Source organism: Xyrauchen texanus, chromosome 14 (genome assembly GCF_025860055.1).
Source record: "Xyrauchen texanus isolate HMW12.3.18 chromosome 14, RBS_HiC_50CHRs, whole genome shotgun sequence".
Taxonomy (NCBI): Eukaryota; Metazoa; Chordata; class Actinopteri; order Cypriniformes; family Catostomidae; genus Xyrauchen; species Xyrauchen texanus.
The window spans coordinates 39351734-39367907 of NC_068289.1; the positions used below are offsets into that span (position 1 = coordinate 39351734).

General features: G+C 37.8%; 1 protein-coding gene across 4 annotated transcripts in view; it reads left to right on the forward strand.

The window, feature by feature from the left end:
* LOC127655384 (neuronal membrane glycoprotein M6-b-like) overlaps positions 1–16174 on the forward strand; it is a 54207-nt gene that overhangs the window by 15988 nt on the left and 22045 nt on the right. The window contains exon 1 of one of the 4 annotated variants that reach the window (XM_052143212.1): positions 9698–9797. The exons of 1 other annotated variant lie outside the window; for it this stretch is intronic. In XM_052143212.1, the coding sequence (XP_051999172.1) occupies positions 9791–9797 (7 nt within the window). In that variant the 5' untranslated portion in view covers positions 9698–9790. Of the gene's footprint in view, positions 1–9697; positions 9798–9876; positions 10148–16174 lie in introns of those variants that run through there. 2 more of the 4 variants (XM_052143211.1, XM_052143214.1) reach the window with 2 other exon arrangements.

A 16174-nucleotide genomic window follows, 5' to 3' on the forward strand; every position in this document is an offset into this window, starting at 1 on the left:
AGAACTAAAGGATGTTATGTAACGTCCATGATTCAGCTTCTTTTTCGATATTTGTATCAAAATTTGCAATTGCATGTGAGACTGGGTCTGTGTCACTTGGGTTTACAAGGGCCGCTTTCAGCGGGTGTGTCATGTTCATTTCCCAGCCAAAATTGTTCCGGATTTTCCTTGAAGTATGAAACAAGGAGCTAAAGTGTGTAGAGATCATGTGTGCCAATTGAATGAACATATCCCGGATTATTAAGCTTCCCTTGATGGGAAACAACAGCTGGAGGAAATGTTATATCGTGAGAGTTATCAGAGTATTGTCAGTTTTGGGAATTGGAAAAAACAGTGTGGGTGAAATGTAGAATTGGTGCTTTAACACCATGTGACCCATATAATGTGTTTTATTATAAGGTGATCGATCTCAAAGAGGGAATTGGTGGGAAAGTTCTAGCCACGGTTGAAACCCAGCTGTCATATTTATTCAATATATGTTACAGGCAACCACAGGCATTTTCAGTTTGAAGCTCTACTTATATCTGAAACTTGCAATGGAAGTGAATGGGGCCAATTTTTGGAGGGTTTAAAGGCAGAAATGTGAAGCTGTAATTTTATAAAAGATATTTATATTGTTGTTTTTGTTGTTGTTTAAGGGTTTACTGCATTACATCGTCATGGCAGGTTTTACAATTTTATATAAACAATATTATTGCACTAAAATCATGTTAACACACTGTGACAAGGAGGAGGGCGGGGCCGGCCTGTGAGGACACATGGCTGTCCCTGAATCGGGCTAATCAGCCGGGAGCGAGATCAAGACGAGCCGGAGGCACCAGTTCGAGAGAGAGAGACGCACGTGGCCGCACTGCATGTGTGTCTGTTCGTTTATGTTTTATGTTGTTTTAAGTTCATTTATAACATTAAAGTTAATGTTGACTGTTCAGGCGGTTCCCGCCTCCTCCTTGCCCATCCTTATACTGTTACAGTGCTGCCAAAACCCGGGAGGGAGGAGGGATGCACTGTCGCCCGGTCCTCAAACGCTCCTCCGGTCCCCGGCGGCCAGCAGCGTGTCCTCCGGTCCCTGGCGGCCAGAATCGCTCCTCCCCTTCTGCGGCGAATGGCCGCGGTTCCTCCTGCTCTCGCCGGCCGGCAGCGACCCCTCCGTCCCCTGGCAGACGGCCGAGACTGCTCCCCTGGAGGATGACAGCGGCGAGGACTCTGCCACCGTGCATCCCTCCTCCCTCCATGGTTTCGGAGGCAGAAACGGGCTGTCATCATAAAATGTAATTATATAAATGAACTTTAAATAACTTAAAACATACGGCCGCGTATGTCTCTCTCTCTCTCTCTCGAACTTGCACCTCCGGCTCTATTTATCCCACTCCTGGCTGATTAGCCCGATTCAGGGCCGGCCGTGTGTCCTCACGACCTGGCCACGCCCTCCTCCTCGTCACACACACATCATGTTTACGTCTTGTGGCTATACGTTTAAAACAGTGAATATTTTAATGTTGGCAGATTCGCGCCATTCACTTCCAGTGATATTATGATGATCTAGTGATCTAGGAAACTGCTGTTCACAAGAACTGAGAACTATTGTTAATTTACTCTATCAATAGCCATTTCATCTCCAGCCCAATTCATCTTTGGAGTCATATTTCTAAACAAGTGAACAAAGTTCAATAACAGCTTTAACACAAACCAAGTTCTCACGAAGGCCGTGCACAGACATGTGAATTTGGCTGTACTTGCATGTCAACGCTCTCACAGGATAAAGGAGTTAGCCATTCAATTCAGTGCTTTTTAAAACATGTTCAATAGGGCAGCTGTTTGTGCTCATGAATATTCAATGAGCTCAGACTGAGTCAGCCTCTTGGATTGATTCAATGCTCAACAAGTCTACTATTCTTGATCATTTGAGATGTGAAACAAATAATGGACAACATTTGAGGCTTGTACTCGGATGAAGTGAAGACTGTCCATTTTTTTAAAAAAATTTTTTAAGTAGAATAGTTCAGAATAGTTTTTTTCCTCCCATTTGTTATAAGACGGGGAACGAGGAACATCTGTGCTCATGTTTTGTTAAGAATCATTTTTGTCTTCTCTGAGGTGCCAGCCAGCGGGTGTAAAGTCACATGAGAGGGCCAAATTTTGGTTTTAAAACAACCTCAGAACAGCTCAGTTTCCCCCAAGCCCTGAAAACCAACAACACAAACATGTAATTACAGACATGCTGATTCAGAGATCCTGGGGAACATTCGGTTGAAGGTTACAAATTACATTTAGGAGGGATCCCCCCCCACCCCCCAACACATCATTTTACAGAAAAAGAAAATAATAATGGTTTGGAGGCAGGCCAATGTGCAGTTTACACAGTGACACTAAAAGCCAATTTTATTTATATAATAGTTTGAATACAACAAGTCTTTTAGAACACTGATAATCGCCGGGGATCATGGGTTAATTAGCATCTTTAATATATGTTCTTTATAAAAATAATTATATATATATATTTAGACCATTTAAAGTAAGTTTCTGATACTTAGTTTTCACTCTTTATGAATTTAGATCAGATTCATTTTGTGCTTTCATCATTTAACTTTGGATAACTTTTCAAATGTTTTTAATGATATAGATAATGACCAAGTGTGCCGCACAAGCCCTCAAAAGTGAAGCCAAAACGTCTCGATCGCCCCCCTGGTGGCTGGACCTAGTATAGGTCATAAACCCCGCCTCCCCATGTTATTCAACGGGACGTGAGACCCGTTGAATATCTTTATTCACATTTTATTGACCCGTTCACATATCTTTATTCCAAAGATAGTTTCTGTCATTTACTGTCGTTTCTATCACGTTGATGTCATTTCAAGTGTTTGGTTTCAAAATAAGTTTGTTTTTAGTTATTTGATGCTATAAAAACGCTGCTGTGACATCATGATTGACAGCTGTGATTGACAGGTTCTCTGAGCGAAGTAGTCACTGAAGCACCAACTGACTTTTTTTCGGGATCTTCGGAGGACTGAGGAGATTGGAGCTTTAAATGTAATATCTAAATTTCTATAATTATTTATTTTTTTTATTGATTCAGCGAGAGTGAGGGCTGGGCCTTGATTTCGCGGCTTTACTTCCTGCTCACTACTGTGCAGGTCTGGTCCCGAAATCGCAACTGCGCAGACTCAAGTCCCAAGATGTCAGCGCCATATCGGGACACTGGCGGCTTCAGTTCTTACCAATGGAAAAGAGCGAAAGGGCGTCGTCCATCTTTTTTTACAGTCTATGATAATGACATGTTCTGAGACTCTCAGCCTAAGAAACTTCTGAAATATCACTAAAAAACTTGAGCTGAAAATTTGATGAAGTGTTTTGTTCCCAATCATGTCCCCTGTAACTGAGTAAAACTTTGTGTTGATATGACAAAGCAACCAAAATATATAGCATAACAAAAATTATTTATCATAGTGTCCAAAAACATCTCAATGTGTCCAAAAGCCTCTCCAAACAAATAAAACATAATAATTGTACATAAGAATTCATTACAAATGCAAATACAACAATGACAAAAGGTTTGCTCTCTCTCCATAGCATGCAGGAATGAGTAACGAGGTCTGATTCAGTTTCATTCTGTGTCATTTGAGTCATCATTGAGTCTGTGTCATGTATTTGGTGCCATCTCCTGGTGGCCATATGTAATTACAGTGATCCTCTCTGCCCATATTTGGATGCCTTCCACCTCTGGTTGCAGTGATCTGAATCCGAATACGATTGCTTTAGTGTTCCATGATGTTGGACAACGTACCCTCGTAATTTCCGATAAAGTTATGTGATCCAGAAAAGCTAATGTGTTTTTAGCCAAATAGCACGTTATGTTCTGTGTGCACATTGTGCTTTTGTATGGATTTTCTGTTGCGTGTGGGCTTGTTTTAAAGATAATCCCCTCCTCTAAATAATGGTGTGTGATATTTTATCTTCTGTTTATTTTTCGTCAAATAATAAACGGAAATGCGGCATATAAGCAACACCTGTTTACATGTAGCATGTTTGCCAAAGACATATAATTAGCTATTACTCGCTATATTTTTGTCTGTGAGTAAAACAAATATTCTGGTTGTATTCTATGCTTTAAGAGCTTTCCAACAACATATGACACATGACTATTTGACCAGTTTATGAGTTTACCGATTACAATAATAAACAGTGCAAAATTATGAATAAATTATCAAAACGGAGCAATTCTGATTTGTTTGCAAATTGTTCAGTTTTGGTCATATTGTCTACATGCATTGGAAAGTAGAGCTTCTCAGCTTTCAAACAAAACCCATCAGAGTTTAAAGGGTTAAACTAAATAATATAGTATATAATCCCTAATTTTCCTTCTAATTTAATAGTAAAAACAGAGTAACATTGGTAACCTTGAACTTACCGATATAGCTTTCTTTGAAGCTGTTAAGGGAGGCAATATCTTTTCAGATTATCAGGTTATATCATTTATAAATTAATCAGAGCAGTTTTTTAAATTAACAACCTCATTTAACTAAATATTTTACTTTAATCTGGTATATTGTGTGTTGTACACTCAAGGACGCTTTGAGGTGCTGGTAATGGACACAATGTGTTTTTAACATGGAATTAAGTGTGTCATTCATTTATATTAGTTCTGCCATTGACTCAAGCCATGAAATGGGTCAACAGACACACGTTGATTGACAGAAATGTTTCTGGGTTGTGACTGACAGTGAAATCGATGACCTGATCCTGAATATTTGTTTCAAACAATAGAAAGTGGGTCAGTGTTGCAACATGCACGGATTGGAAGCTGTTTGCAATCAGTGCACTGCAAAATCACTGCAAATAATTATTATATTATTAGCATTGTTATAGTATTTTTATCTGTATTACCATAGGGCTTTTTAGGAAAGTATGGTTTGACATTCATCTATGTTTTACACAGATGGAGAGAGAAAGTCACCGGGACTTATTGAAGGCATCTTTGCTGACATTGCTGATTGAAGTGGTCAATATAGTTAAATTAAAATGCTTTTGCAGTTTAGTAAGCACGCAAATGGCTCCAATTCGTGTCGGGTGGTTCTTTGCCTCCACGTCGTGCATTAAAATAGTTTAGCATACACCTCGCCATGCATTATTCCTAACTAATATTTGCATTAAAAGATGCATTTGTCTCATGGTCTCATGGATATGAGTACTCTTGTACATACTAGAGGTGGACCTATAGTGGATTTTGCCGATAACTGAGGTGGTGGGAAAGGGCGATAACCGATTAATAGGCAGATAGATTTTTATTAGAAATGTATAGAATGTCATAAAAATTGTATTCTTTCTTTACTATGGCGGGCAAAGACATAGGGTCCAATATGAATAAAATCCCAGATGCAGTGTTTTGTTCAACTAAAAGCCCAATAGTAAACAGAAAAATGAAGATTTAGTCCATAATAAAGGACTTTTAAGTATAAACAAGCCTGAAACACACCGGGACTTTTATTTTGAAATGAAAAAATAATGACAAATATCGACATTTTTGCCGATAACCGATAGTTCCAAAAAACAACTATCTGCACAGATTAATTGGTAAAACCGATACATCAGTCTTCCTCTAGTACATATACGTATAAACATGAAACAAATATATATATGTATATATTATTGATAAAGTTGTTTTGTTTCATTGCAATGAACATGAGATCTTTTTTATTCAGAAGATTTTGAATAACATTCCATAAAATAAAGTAGAAGTCAGAAGTTTACATACACTTAGATTGAAGTCATTAAAACTCATTTTTTAACCACTCCACAGATTTCATATTAGCAAACTATAATTTTGGCGAGTTGTTTAGGACATCAACTTTGTGTATGATATTAGTTATATGTCTAACAATTGTTTACAGACCGATTGTTTCACTTTTAACTGACTATATCACAAATCCAGTGGGTCAAAAGTTTATATGCACTAAGATAACTGTGCTGTTTACATTTTTTTTTTATGTTTTATATTCTTCCATTTTCTCTCCAATTTGGAACGCCCAATTCCCAATGCGCTCTAAGTCCTCGTGGTGGCGTAGTGACTCGAATCCGGGTGATGGAGGACGAATCTCAGTTGCCACTGCATCTGAGATGTCAATCCGTGCATCTTATCGCATGGTTTGTTGAGCGTGTTACCGCAAAGACGTAGCGTGTGTGGAGGCTCACGCTATTCTCCGCGGCATCCACTCACCACTCACCACGCCCCACCGAGAGCGAGAACCACATTATAGCGACCACAAGAAGGTTTACCCAACGTGACTCTACCCTCCCTAGCAACCGGCCAATTGATTGCATAGGAAGCATTTCTGGAGTCACTTTACTTGCTGAGCTTCCCAGGCCCCCCAAGTAACAGTGCCTTTAAGCAGCTTGGAAAATTCCAGAAAATGTTTGTCAAGCCTTTAGACAATTAGCCAATTAGCTCTGATTGGAGGTGTACCTGTGGATGTATTTTAAGGCCTACCTTCAAACTCAGTGCCTCTTTGCTTGGCATCATGGGAAAATCAAAAGAAATCAGCCGAGACATCAGAAAAAATATTGTGGACCTCCACAACTCTGGTTCATCCTTGGGAGCAATTTCCAGATGTCTGAAGGTGCCACGTTCATCTGTACAAACAATAGTACGCAAGTATAAACACCATGTGACCACACAGGCATCACACCGCTCAGGAAGGAGACGCATTCTGTCTCCTAGAGATGAACGTAGTTTGTGTGAAAAGTGCAAATCAATCCCAGAACAACAGCAAAGGACCTTGTGAAGATGCTGGAGGAAACAGGTGGACGAGTATCTAGATCCACAGCAAAATGAGTCCTATATGGACATCACCTGAAAGGCTCAGCAAGGAAGAAGCCGCTGTTTGCAAGTGCACATGGGGACAAAGATCTTACTTTCTAGAGTAATGTCCTCTGGTCTGATGAAACTAAAATGTAACTGTTTGGCCATAATGACCATCGTTATGTTTGGAGGAAAAAGGGGGAGGCTTGCAAGCCGAAAGAGCCGAAAGAATGTTTTCTACCATTAAATGTCAGGAATTGTGAAAAACTGAGTTTAAATGCATCTGGCTAAGGTGGATGTAAACTTTGTAAAGATTTGTAGTAGAGGTAGATCATATATCCGCTTTACCGATTAATAGGTACCAATATTTGCTTTTAGCAACTATCGTTTATCGGCAAAAAAGTATACCGATAGTTGCCGATTGTTTAAACATTTTTTTATTCCTCTTTGTTCCTCTGTGGCTGGCGCTATTTTGATTAGACAATCAAATTATCTAAAATTTAAGTCAAGTCATGCAAAGAAATATGCGAGACGTGCCCCATCAGCACATACATTATGTCTCCGACTTCATGTCTTGTGAATAATAATAAACCTTATTCCATTATATATATATATATATATATACACACACACACACACACACACACACACACACACACACACACACACACACAAACACAAACTCTTCATCTATTGAATATAAAGGCTATAAAAGCTTAATTTGGTAAATACTTAAATATAGAGCATTTTAACTGAGCCAAGTCTCTGTCATTGCATAATAAGAGTCCCTTGTGTGTTAATGAACCAAATCTTTATTATTCATAATCAGAATTTACCACCCGAATGATCCGTACTGAATGATTAATGACACTAGCTGGGATTGGTTTAGTTTTATGTATGTTTTCATGTTCTGTGATGAGCTGTTAGACACATGATCTGATTTCAGTTATCCTCGTCCTGTGGACCGCTTGTGGAAATCTCTGCTCTGTCTTCGGCCTTGAGAAATGTTTCTAGTTGTGTGTCCATTATGAGAGAGGAATGGAGCTCGTGGTAATGAGAACTTTCTGCTTTATGTGTCAGACAGTCTGATGTTTACGGGTGAGTGAGCGCTGGGCGAGTATTCACCCTTCGTTGAAAAACACAATGCACCGGCCTGTTCACCCCATCAGCTGTACTGAGCCCTGTCAAACCCCGCAACCAAAGGATAATGTAGTTCACACACTTCATCTTTCTTGCCTATCATTTTGGCCATATTTATTATTCAGAATGATTCTGATGAACGGATGTATTTATAACTTCTTTCAAGTTTGTTAATTTAGTTTGTTCCTTTTATCTTTTTCATTGTTTCTCTCTTCCTTTTTTATTTCATTCATTCTTTTCTCTTGCTTTTTCTTTTTATTTCATTTGTTCATTCTTTATCATTGAATTTGTTCTTTGTTTTGTTCTTTTTCTATTTGACATTCTTTTGTTCATTTTGTTTGTTCATGCTTTTATCATTCTTTGTTTTATTTGATTTGTGATTTTTCTTTTTATTCTTTCTTTGTTCATTTGTTCTTTTTTCTTTCATTTTCATTCTTTCTGTCTTTTTTAATTTAATTTGTTCTTTGTTTCTTTTTTACATTCTTTTGTTTGTTAATTTCGTTTGTTCTTTCTTTTTATGCTTGCTTGCCAGCTTTTTCATTTTCTTTTCTTTCGTTTATTTTTTAAAAATTTTTCTTTGATTCTTTTGTACATTCGTTTGTTTGTTCTTTTTAAAAGAACAAAACAAAAACAATTTTTATTAAAAACATAAAAGTTTTTTATTTAGTTTGTTCTTTCACACATTCTTTCGTACATTTTGTTTGTTCATTCTTTCTGTCTTGTGTTTTTAATTTCGTTTTGTTCTTTTTATTCATCTTTTTCTTTTTTCTTTTGTTTATTCTTTCTTTCGTACGTTTTGTTTGTTCAGACTTTTTAAATTCTTTTGCACTTTCATTTGTTCTTTTAAAAATTCTTTTAGTCTTTCGTAAATTTTGTTTGTTCATTCTTTTTCTGTCTTTCATTCATGCATTCTTTTGTTTATTAGTTTTGTTTGTTCATACGTTTTCATTCTTTCTGTTTTGTATTTTTTATTTAATTAGTTCTTTTGTTTCTTTCTTTTTCTTTTTAAAATTTAGTTTTTTATTTTCATTTGTTCTTTATTCATTTTTGCCATATTTGTAATTTATATATTTTTTTCTTTTGTTTGTTCATTCATTCTTTTTTCATTTTTAAATTATTTTGTTTGTAATTCTGTTTATTCTTTCTTGCCATATTTTTATTTATTTGTTTTCTTTTGTTTATTGTTTTTTTTATTCTTTTGTACATTCGTTTGTTTGTTCTTTTAAAAAAAGAATGAAGTCTTTCATTTTTATTTCGTTTGTTCTTTTTTCTCACATTCTTTCTTACATTTTTTTTGTTCTTCTGTCTGTCTTTCATGCGTACATTCTTTTTTGTTGTTCGTTCGTTCTTTTTCATTCTTTCTGTCTTATTTTTTTTAATTTGTTCTTTGTGTCTTTTTCTTTTTAAAATTATTTTGTTTGTAATTCTGTTTATTCTTTCTTGCCATCTTTTAATTTAAATTTGTAATTTTTCTTTTGTTTAATCATTTTTGTTCTTTTTGTTTGTTCAGACTTTCTTTGATTCTTTTGCACATTCGTTTGTTCTTTTTGAAAATTATTTGTCTTTCATTTTTTGTTATTTGTTTCTTTTCTACATTCTTTTGTTTGTCCATTTTGTGTTTTATTCTTTCTTTCATTTGTTTATTTGTTCTTTTTTATTCTTTCAGCCTTTCGTTTTTTTATTTAGTTTGTCTTTTTCTTTTGTTTATTCTTTCTTTCTACCGTTCACTGTCCCCATCTCCTCCTTTTCCAGCATTCCCTCCTCCTCTCCATCCACCATACGTGTCTTTCATTGTCAACGGAGGTTCTTCCTGGTGTCTGGTGCTTCTCTTCCTTGTTCTCAGGGGTCAGGCAGCAGATGGAAGGCGAGTTTGTGGCCAGTGGATTTTAAATATGTTAATATATGCATGGTGGACTTCAGTGTTGTGGCGGTCTCCCCCTCCTCTTACATTGTGCTGGTCTGGGAATGTGTCCGTGATTTTGTGCAGACGTGATTGGGACCCTTTTAGTTGGACACAGAGTGGGTGTCTGATGGTTTATGGGGTAAGACAGTGATGCTAAGTCCAGGAAGAGAGTGGAGAAAAACTGTGGAAGGGTGCAAGAGAAAGTGAGGCAGTGAACAAAAGAAGGGAACTGCCAAAAAAAGTTGATTTATGCAGAACGGTCATGGAAAATTTATACGATGACGGTGAGGATGAACGTAAGGAGAAACAAGGTATGAAGGATTTTTCATGTGTTTAAGAATGCATCTGTTTAAAGCCTCAAATCAACTGCAGAGGAAATCAGTCGGGACATCAGCAGGAAGTTGGCAGAGTAAATCGTGGTATTATGGGGTTCATACTATGGCTCTCGTCCCATTACAGATCTCTCAGAGTGTTCTGATCTTGTTCTGTAGCTCAATGAGGGTCACATTCTCTGATCTGGTACACTGGACTCTTTGTGTGTTTGTCTCTATGACTGCTGTTATTTTGGAAACAGGAGTTTTGGACTCTAATGCATGAAATGTGGTGATGAGGTAACCTTAGTTTGGCACGGAGTCACTGCAGCTGCGCCCTCATGTTTACTTCATACGCTCCTCCTCTATCATCTTCCTCTCTCTTCTTCTCCTTCTGATCCTCCTCCATCTTTTCTGTCTTCTATTCTTATTTTCTTCTCCTCCTCCTTCATCTTCTTCTCCTCCATCATCTTCTCACTCTCCTTTTTCTTCTCCATCATCGTCTTCTTTTTCTTCATCATCTTCTCCTCCTTTTTTCGTCTTCTCTTTCTCCTCCTTCGTCATCATCTTTTTCTTTTTCTTCTTCATCTTCTTATTTTCCTCCTTTTTCACCTACTACTTTGTCTGTCTTCTTTTTCTTCTCCTACTTCTCCATTTTCTTCTTCTCCTCCCTTTTCTCCTCCTTTCCTTCTCCATTTCTCCTCCTTCATTGTTGTCTTCTCCTCCTTTTTCTTCATCTTCATCATCATCTACTTTTTCTCCATCATCTTCTCACTCTCCTCCTTTCCTTCTCCTTGTTCTCCATCATCGTTGTCTTCTCTTTCTCCTCCATCATCTTCATCTTCTTTTTCTTCTTCATCATCATCTTCTTATTCTCCTCCTGTTTCTCCTACTTTGTCTTCTTCTGTTCCTCCTTTCCTCCTCCTTTTTCTTCTCCTCCTCCATCTTCTCCTCCTTTTTACTTCTTCTTCGTTGTCTTCTCCATTTTAATCTTTTTCTCCTTCATCTCCTGGTGGTTCTTCTTCTTTTTCTTCTCATTCTCCTCTTTCTTTTCTTTCTCCTCCTGCTTATTCGTGTTTCTCTGTTACTTCTTCTTCTGCTCCTTTTTTACTTTGCTGTCCTCTTCTCCATTTTATTCATATCCTTCTTTTTCTTCTCCTCCTCCTTATCCTGCTTCTTCCCCTATTCCTCCTCCATCATCTTTTCCACCCCTGCTTCACCTCTGATCTTCCTCTTTGTCATCCCCTATATTATTATTCTTATTCTCGCTCATTTTTGGAGTTGATGAAGGTAAGATGATAACAGCTGGACATTATTTAGGATGTTCACTGAGTGCCCTGAGAGTGTTTGAGGTTCATTGGAGTGGGGGGAAGGTTTTGAGAATCAACATGACTCTCATTTTGTATTTTATTTGTGTGACAGTCCATGCTGTGAATGTTGTCTTTCTAAAGGCCTGTCTCATATAACAAGACTCGTACTCTGACCGTGATCTTTAAAGCCGAAATCAACACACATGCAAAGTCAATTTGTGCTAAAGAAATGATCCAATTTGAATTCAGACCACAGTGACTATCCAATCTGAGTGGAAAACTGACTGAAAACAGCAGTGAAATACGACTGCGGTCAAGAATCAGGCATAATTACTGCTGTAAACTTGTATGGAAAATTGGAAAGAATGAATAATGCATGCGTTTGTAAGTAGCATTTTAACAGAGATGTGTAATAACCGCATGTAAGTGGTGTTTTTACGATACTAAATACAGCGTCAGCTTGTAACACAATAGTTCCACAATTCAAAACGAAAGCCTGTTTTCGTTTCCCAATCTCACGTGTTTTCACTCGCAACTGTTTTGTGATATACAATGTTGCCACAAAGTCAAATTACTCATACGATTATATCACCCACCCCTAGTTGACCAAAACTTCTGGATGTTTCCCTTTACCTCTTAAACATTTACTGACAGTAAGCAAGATTTCCCCAGTGTTTCTGAAGGGTGGGAATAGTTTCTAGCGTTTCCTTTTGAGATGGGAGCATTTAAGTGGCTTCATAAGTGTGTTTTCTAGTCTGTGTGTGTGTGTGTGTGTGTGTGTGTGTGTGTGTGTGTGTGTGTGTGTGTGTGTGTGTGTGTGTGTGTGTGTGTGTGTGTTGTGGGTCGTGAGAGACTGTGCCGTGGGCATACTCATTGGGTTGTGGTTAACTCGCTGCTATGGCAACGGCTATTCACCAGTTGGGAGAGAATGCATTCACCCCCATGTGCCTCATAGAAACCGGGCACAAACTGTTGGACACAGACTGGCTTTGAAAGAGCTTCTCTCTGCTCCTTCATATATCTGCTTCATTTTGCCTTTGTGTGCTGGGAAAAAGACCTCCACAGAGAGGAACCTTCAGGATTCAAACTGTGCCCAATGAGGACTTTAATTAAATCACTCTTGTGTTTTCTCACCCCAGATGAAGCTGATAAATGTGTGTGTGTGTGTATATATATATATTAGACTCAGAATCATTAAATGAGACTGGTTATGCATGTTATATATGGGTGAATTTCATGAAACATGTCAAGTATGTGTAATTTTTCACCCCAAAATCAAAAGGAAGGTATAAGACATGAAGTTTTGCTTAACCTCTTCAACTGTGGGACATTTTTAGGCTGCTGCCTGCCATTTAAAAGCTCACCATGTAGTGTGAACTAACTACCAAAAGTTGGCTAATTGGCTTACAATCTTATGATGAATATAACTTTTTTGTTGTTCTAACTGTGTAAACATGCAAATTCTGCATTCTAGCCCTCACAGATGTGCTCGTCCATAGACATTCAGTCTAATGTTCAGTTCAAGCAACACCCTCATTATTTCATTTAATATCTCGGCCTCTGAGTGGACTACAAGCTCAATCTAGGTGTCATTAGAAAGCTGAGATCCCCCCTTTGCCATGCTATATAACATTTTATCAATAGTCAAAAGTGTATATTTTTTTTATGATTTGTTTAGCATTTCCTGCTCAACTGCATATTTTGTTCTGGACATCTAAGATATAACATTGTATTATTCACACAAGCTCACAGACAATTAAAAAATGGCAAATTAATGGCTTACAGATTTCATATGTAACTTTGTGATTCTTTTGAAAGTCTTGCGAACTGTGTAGAACATTACTGAGATTGAGAGCTTTCATTTGATATATGACTTTTATGTTCATATTAATATTTTAAACACATGACCTCTAAGTGGTGCTGATTTGCAACGCAATTGTTTTGAGGCCTTGTTAAGTAACATAAATGCAGAAGTGATGGTTATTAATGAAAAGTTCAGATTCTAATCTTTCAAATGATACCTCATATGCCTGACTTATGTACACAGGGACTTTAACGTTTTTCGTGACATAGCGCCCCCTTTTGGACCTGCTGGTTAAGAGATTAAAGAGAAAGAGGCTTATTTTTACGTAGTGACAATTTTCATGAATTTCACCTCCAAATTCTCAGTACTGTAATTTGTCATTTTTTTTGTCTGGATCTATTTACTAGTTATGCAAAAATACATTCAAAATGCAATGCACACAAAACATGAACATGTAATCAATAACTAATTCAAAGTTAGGTTGATATTTTTTCTTAGGCTTAAGCCAAAATGTCACGTGGTGTAACTATCCAGACAGTAATAGAAAAAACAAAGTCTCAGTAAAAGCTGAAATTAAAGTAGTGCAAAAAATATTTATATATATATATATATTTAAATTTCTTTAAACAATTAAGCAGTAAAACAGTTTTATTCAGTTTCAAAATATGATTTATATTTAAAAAAACTTTTGTGTACCAAATCAAAGTCATCATGTGGTGTTACTAATATGTAGGTTGCCATTTTGTTGTCATATGGCAAAAAAAACATAAAACAAAGAGGAGACCTTCAGACCCTCAAGACGTAAAATATCTGATATTTTGACCTTTTTATGAAAAGACCGATTTTGTTCATTTGGTTTAACTCTAAGAAAACTTTGATATTCATGACTCAAAAGTTCATGATATTTGTAAAAACATATTTTTACCAAGAACATTTTTAGATTTTTTTTTTTTTAATTAATGATTAAGTTACACATATTTATTCAAGGTGCAAGGAAAGTATTTTAATTGTAATTGATGGTTACACCACATGACATTTTAAGTGATTAAATACATTTCCTTGCTGTGAATGTGTGAAACCAACATGGACTAAAAGATGACATTTCTACGAACTTGACACTTTTTAAAATGTTATTTAATGTTTTATTTCAAAATGTATGATCTCGGACAACCTCATTTGTGAATGACCCATTAATACATAATGGTAGTATTTGTTGCACTACTTTAATTGTGTTGATTTAAATAAAAATATTTGTACAAATTTAGTAATTCAAATCTAATATGAATCACCATTGAAAATAATGAGTTACATTAAGAATAGAGAGTTACAAAATAAGTAAAAAAGTATTTTGGGGGAAGTTTAATTAATGTTACAATGCAAAAGGTGTCCATAAATTAAGCTTCATATTCTTTGTCAAATATGTTGTAGAATATGTTCACATTTCGGATGTCAATTGAGTTTCGAATGAAGCCATGCAAACCTGCACTAAATCATTCACTCATTTCAAACCATGCCCGTTTAATGTTTTCCGTGTAGTAAGGGTCTTCCGGAAACAAAAGACAAAGAAAGCACATGGCCTGATGGTGTTTCACCCACTTGTCTAAAATCCTGTGCTGACCAGATCTTCAACAGATCACTGGAGCAGTGTGAAGTTCCCTGCTGCTTCAAATGCTCCACCATTATCCCTGTCCCAAAGACACAAAATCAGAAGACTTAATGACTACAGAGGAGCATCACTGGACCCTTTCCAGATCCCCTTCGATTTGCTGATCGAGCAAACAGGTCTGTGGATGATGCAGTCAACATGTGATTGCATCATATCATGCAACATCTGGACAGACCGGGACATCTGCAAGGATGCTTTTTATGGACTTCAGTTTGGCTTTCAACACCATCATCCCAGCTATTCTATATTAAACCAACTCTCTGTTCCCACGTCTATCTGTCAGTGGATCACCCGCTTTCTGATAGATAGGCAGCAGTTAGTGAGACAGGGGAAATTCACTTCTATCGGGAAGACACGCAGGCTTGAGTGAAGTTTGAGATGCCATTTATTTGATAGATGTAAAACGGGAGGTGATGTCTCTCTCTTTGGCGTAGGCCCCGTCCGGCAGTCCGAGGGAGTTGTACCCGGAACCGTCATGTCCTGCCGGAGATGGGAGGCAGGGGCGAGGAGCCTACCCCCCTGCGGGACAGGGCTCAACTGGTGGTGGTGGGGAGGTGGAGGTTGCAGTGTTAGCACACCGAAACAGCAATGTGATAGATTGTGAGCGGACTTATAAAGCATTGGCTTACGTGCGATTGGCTAGGAGTTACCCAGCTAATGATGTGATGATGTACACCTGCTGGTCTTCCCACTAGAACTACGCTCCACTTCCATTTCCAGCACCTGTACAATCAGCACTGCTGCCCCCCAGGGATGTGTGCTCTCCCCACTACTCTTCTCCCTCTACACCAATGACTGCACCATCAAGGATCCCTCTGTCAAGCTCCTGAAGTCTGCAGATGACATCATTGTCATCAGCCTCATCCAAGATGAGGATGGGCACTGGCACTGAGGAAGGTTCTTGGGCACTACCATCTCACAGGACCTGAAGTGGGAGACCCACATTGACTCCATTGTGAAAAAGGCCCAACAGAGGTTGTACTTCCTTCGCCGCAGGTGCTGCTGATACAGTTCTCCTCCACAGTCATTGAGTCTGTCCTATACACTTCAATAACTGTCTGGTTTGGTTCAGCAATGCAATCAGACATTAGAAGGCTATAAAGGACAGTTCGGACTGCTGAGAGGATTATTGGTTGCCCCCTGCCCTCCCTTCAAGAACTGGGCACCTCCAGAGTGAGGAAAGGGCTCCAACATATCCTACCTCTTCTTCCATTACATTCCCTTGGTTTTGTACATTATCTCTGTCT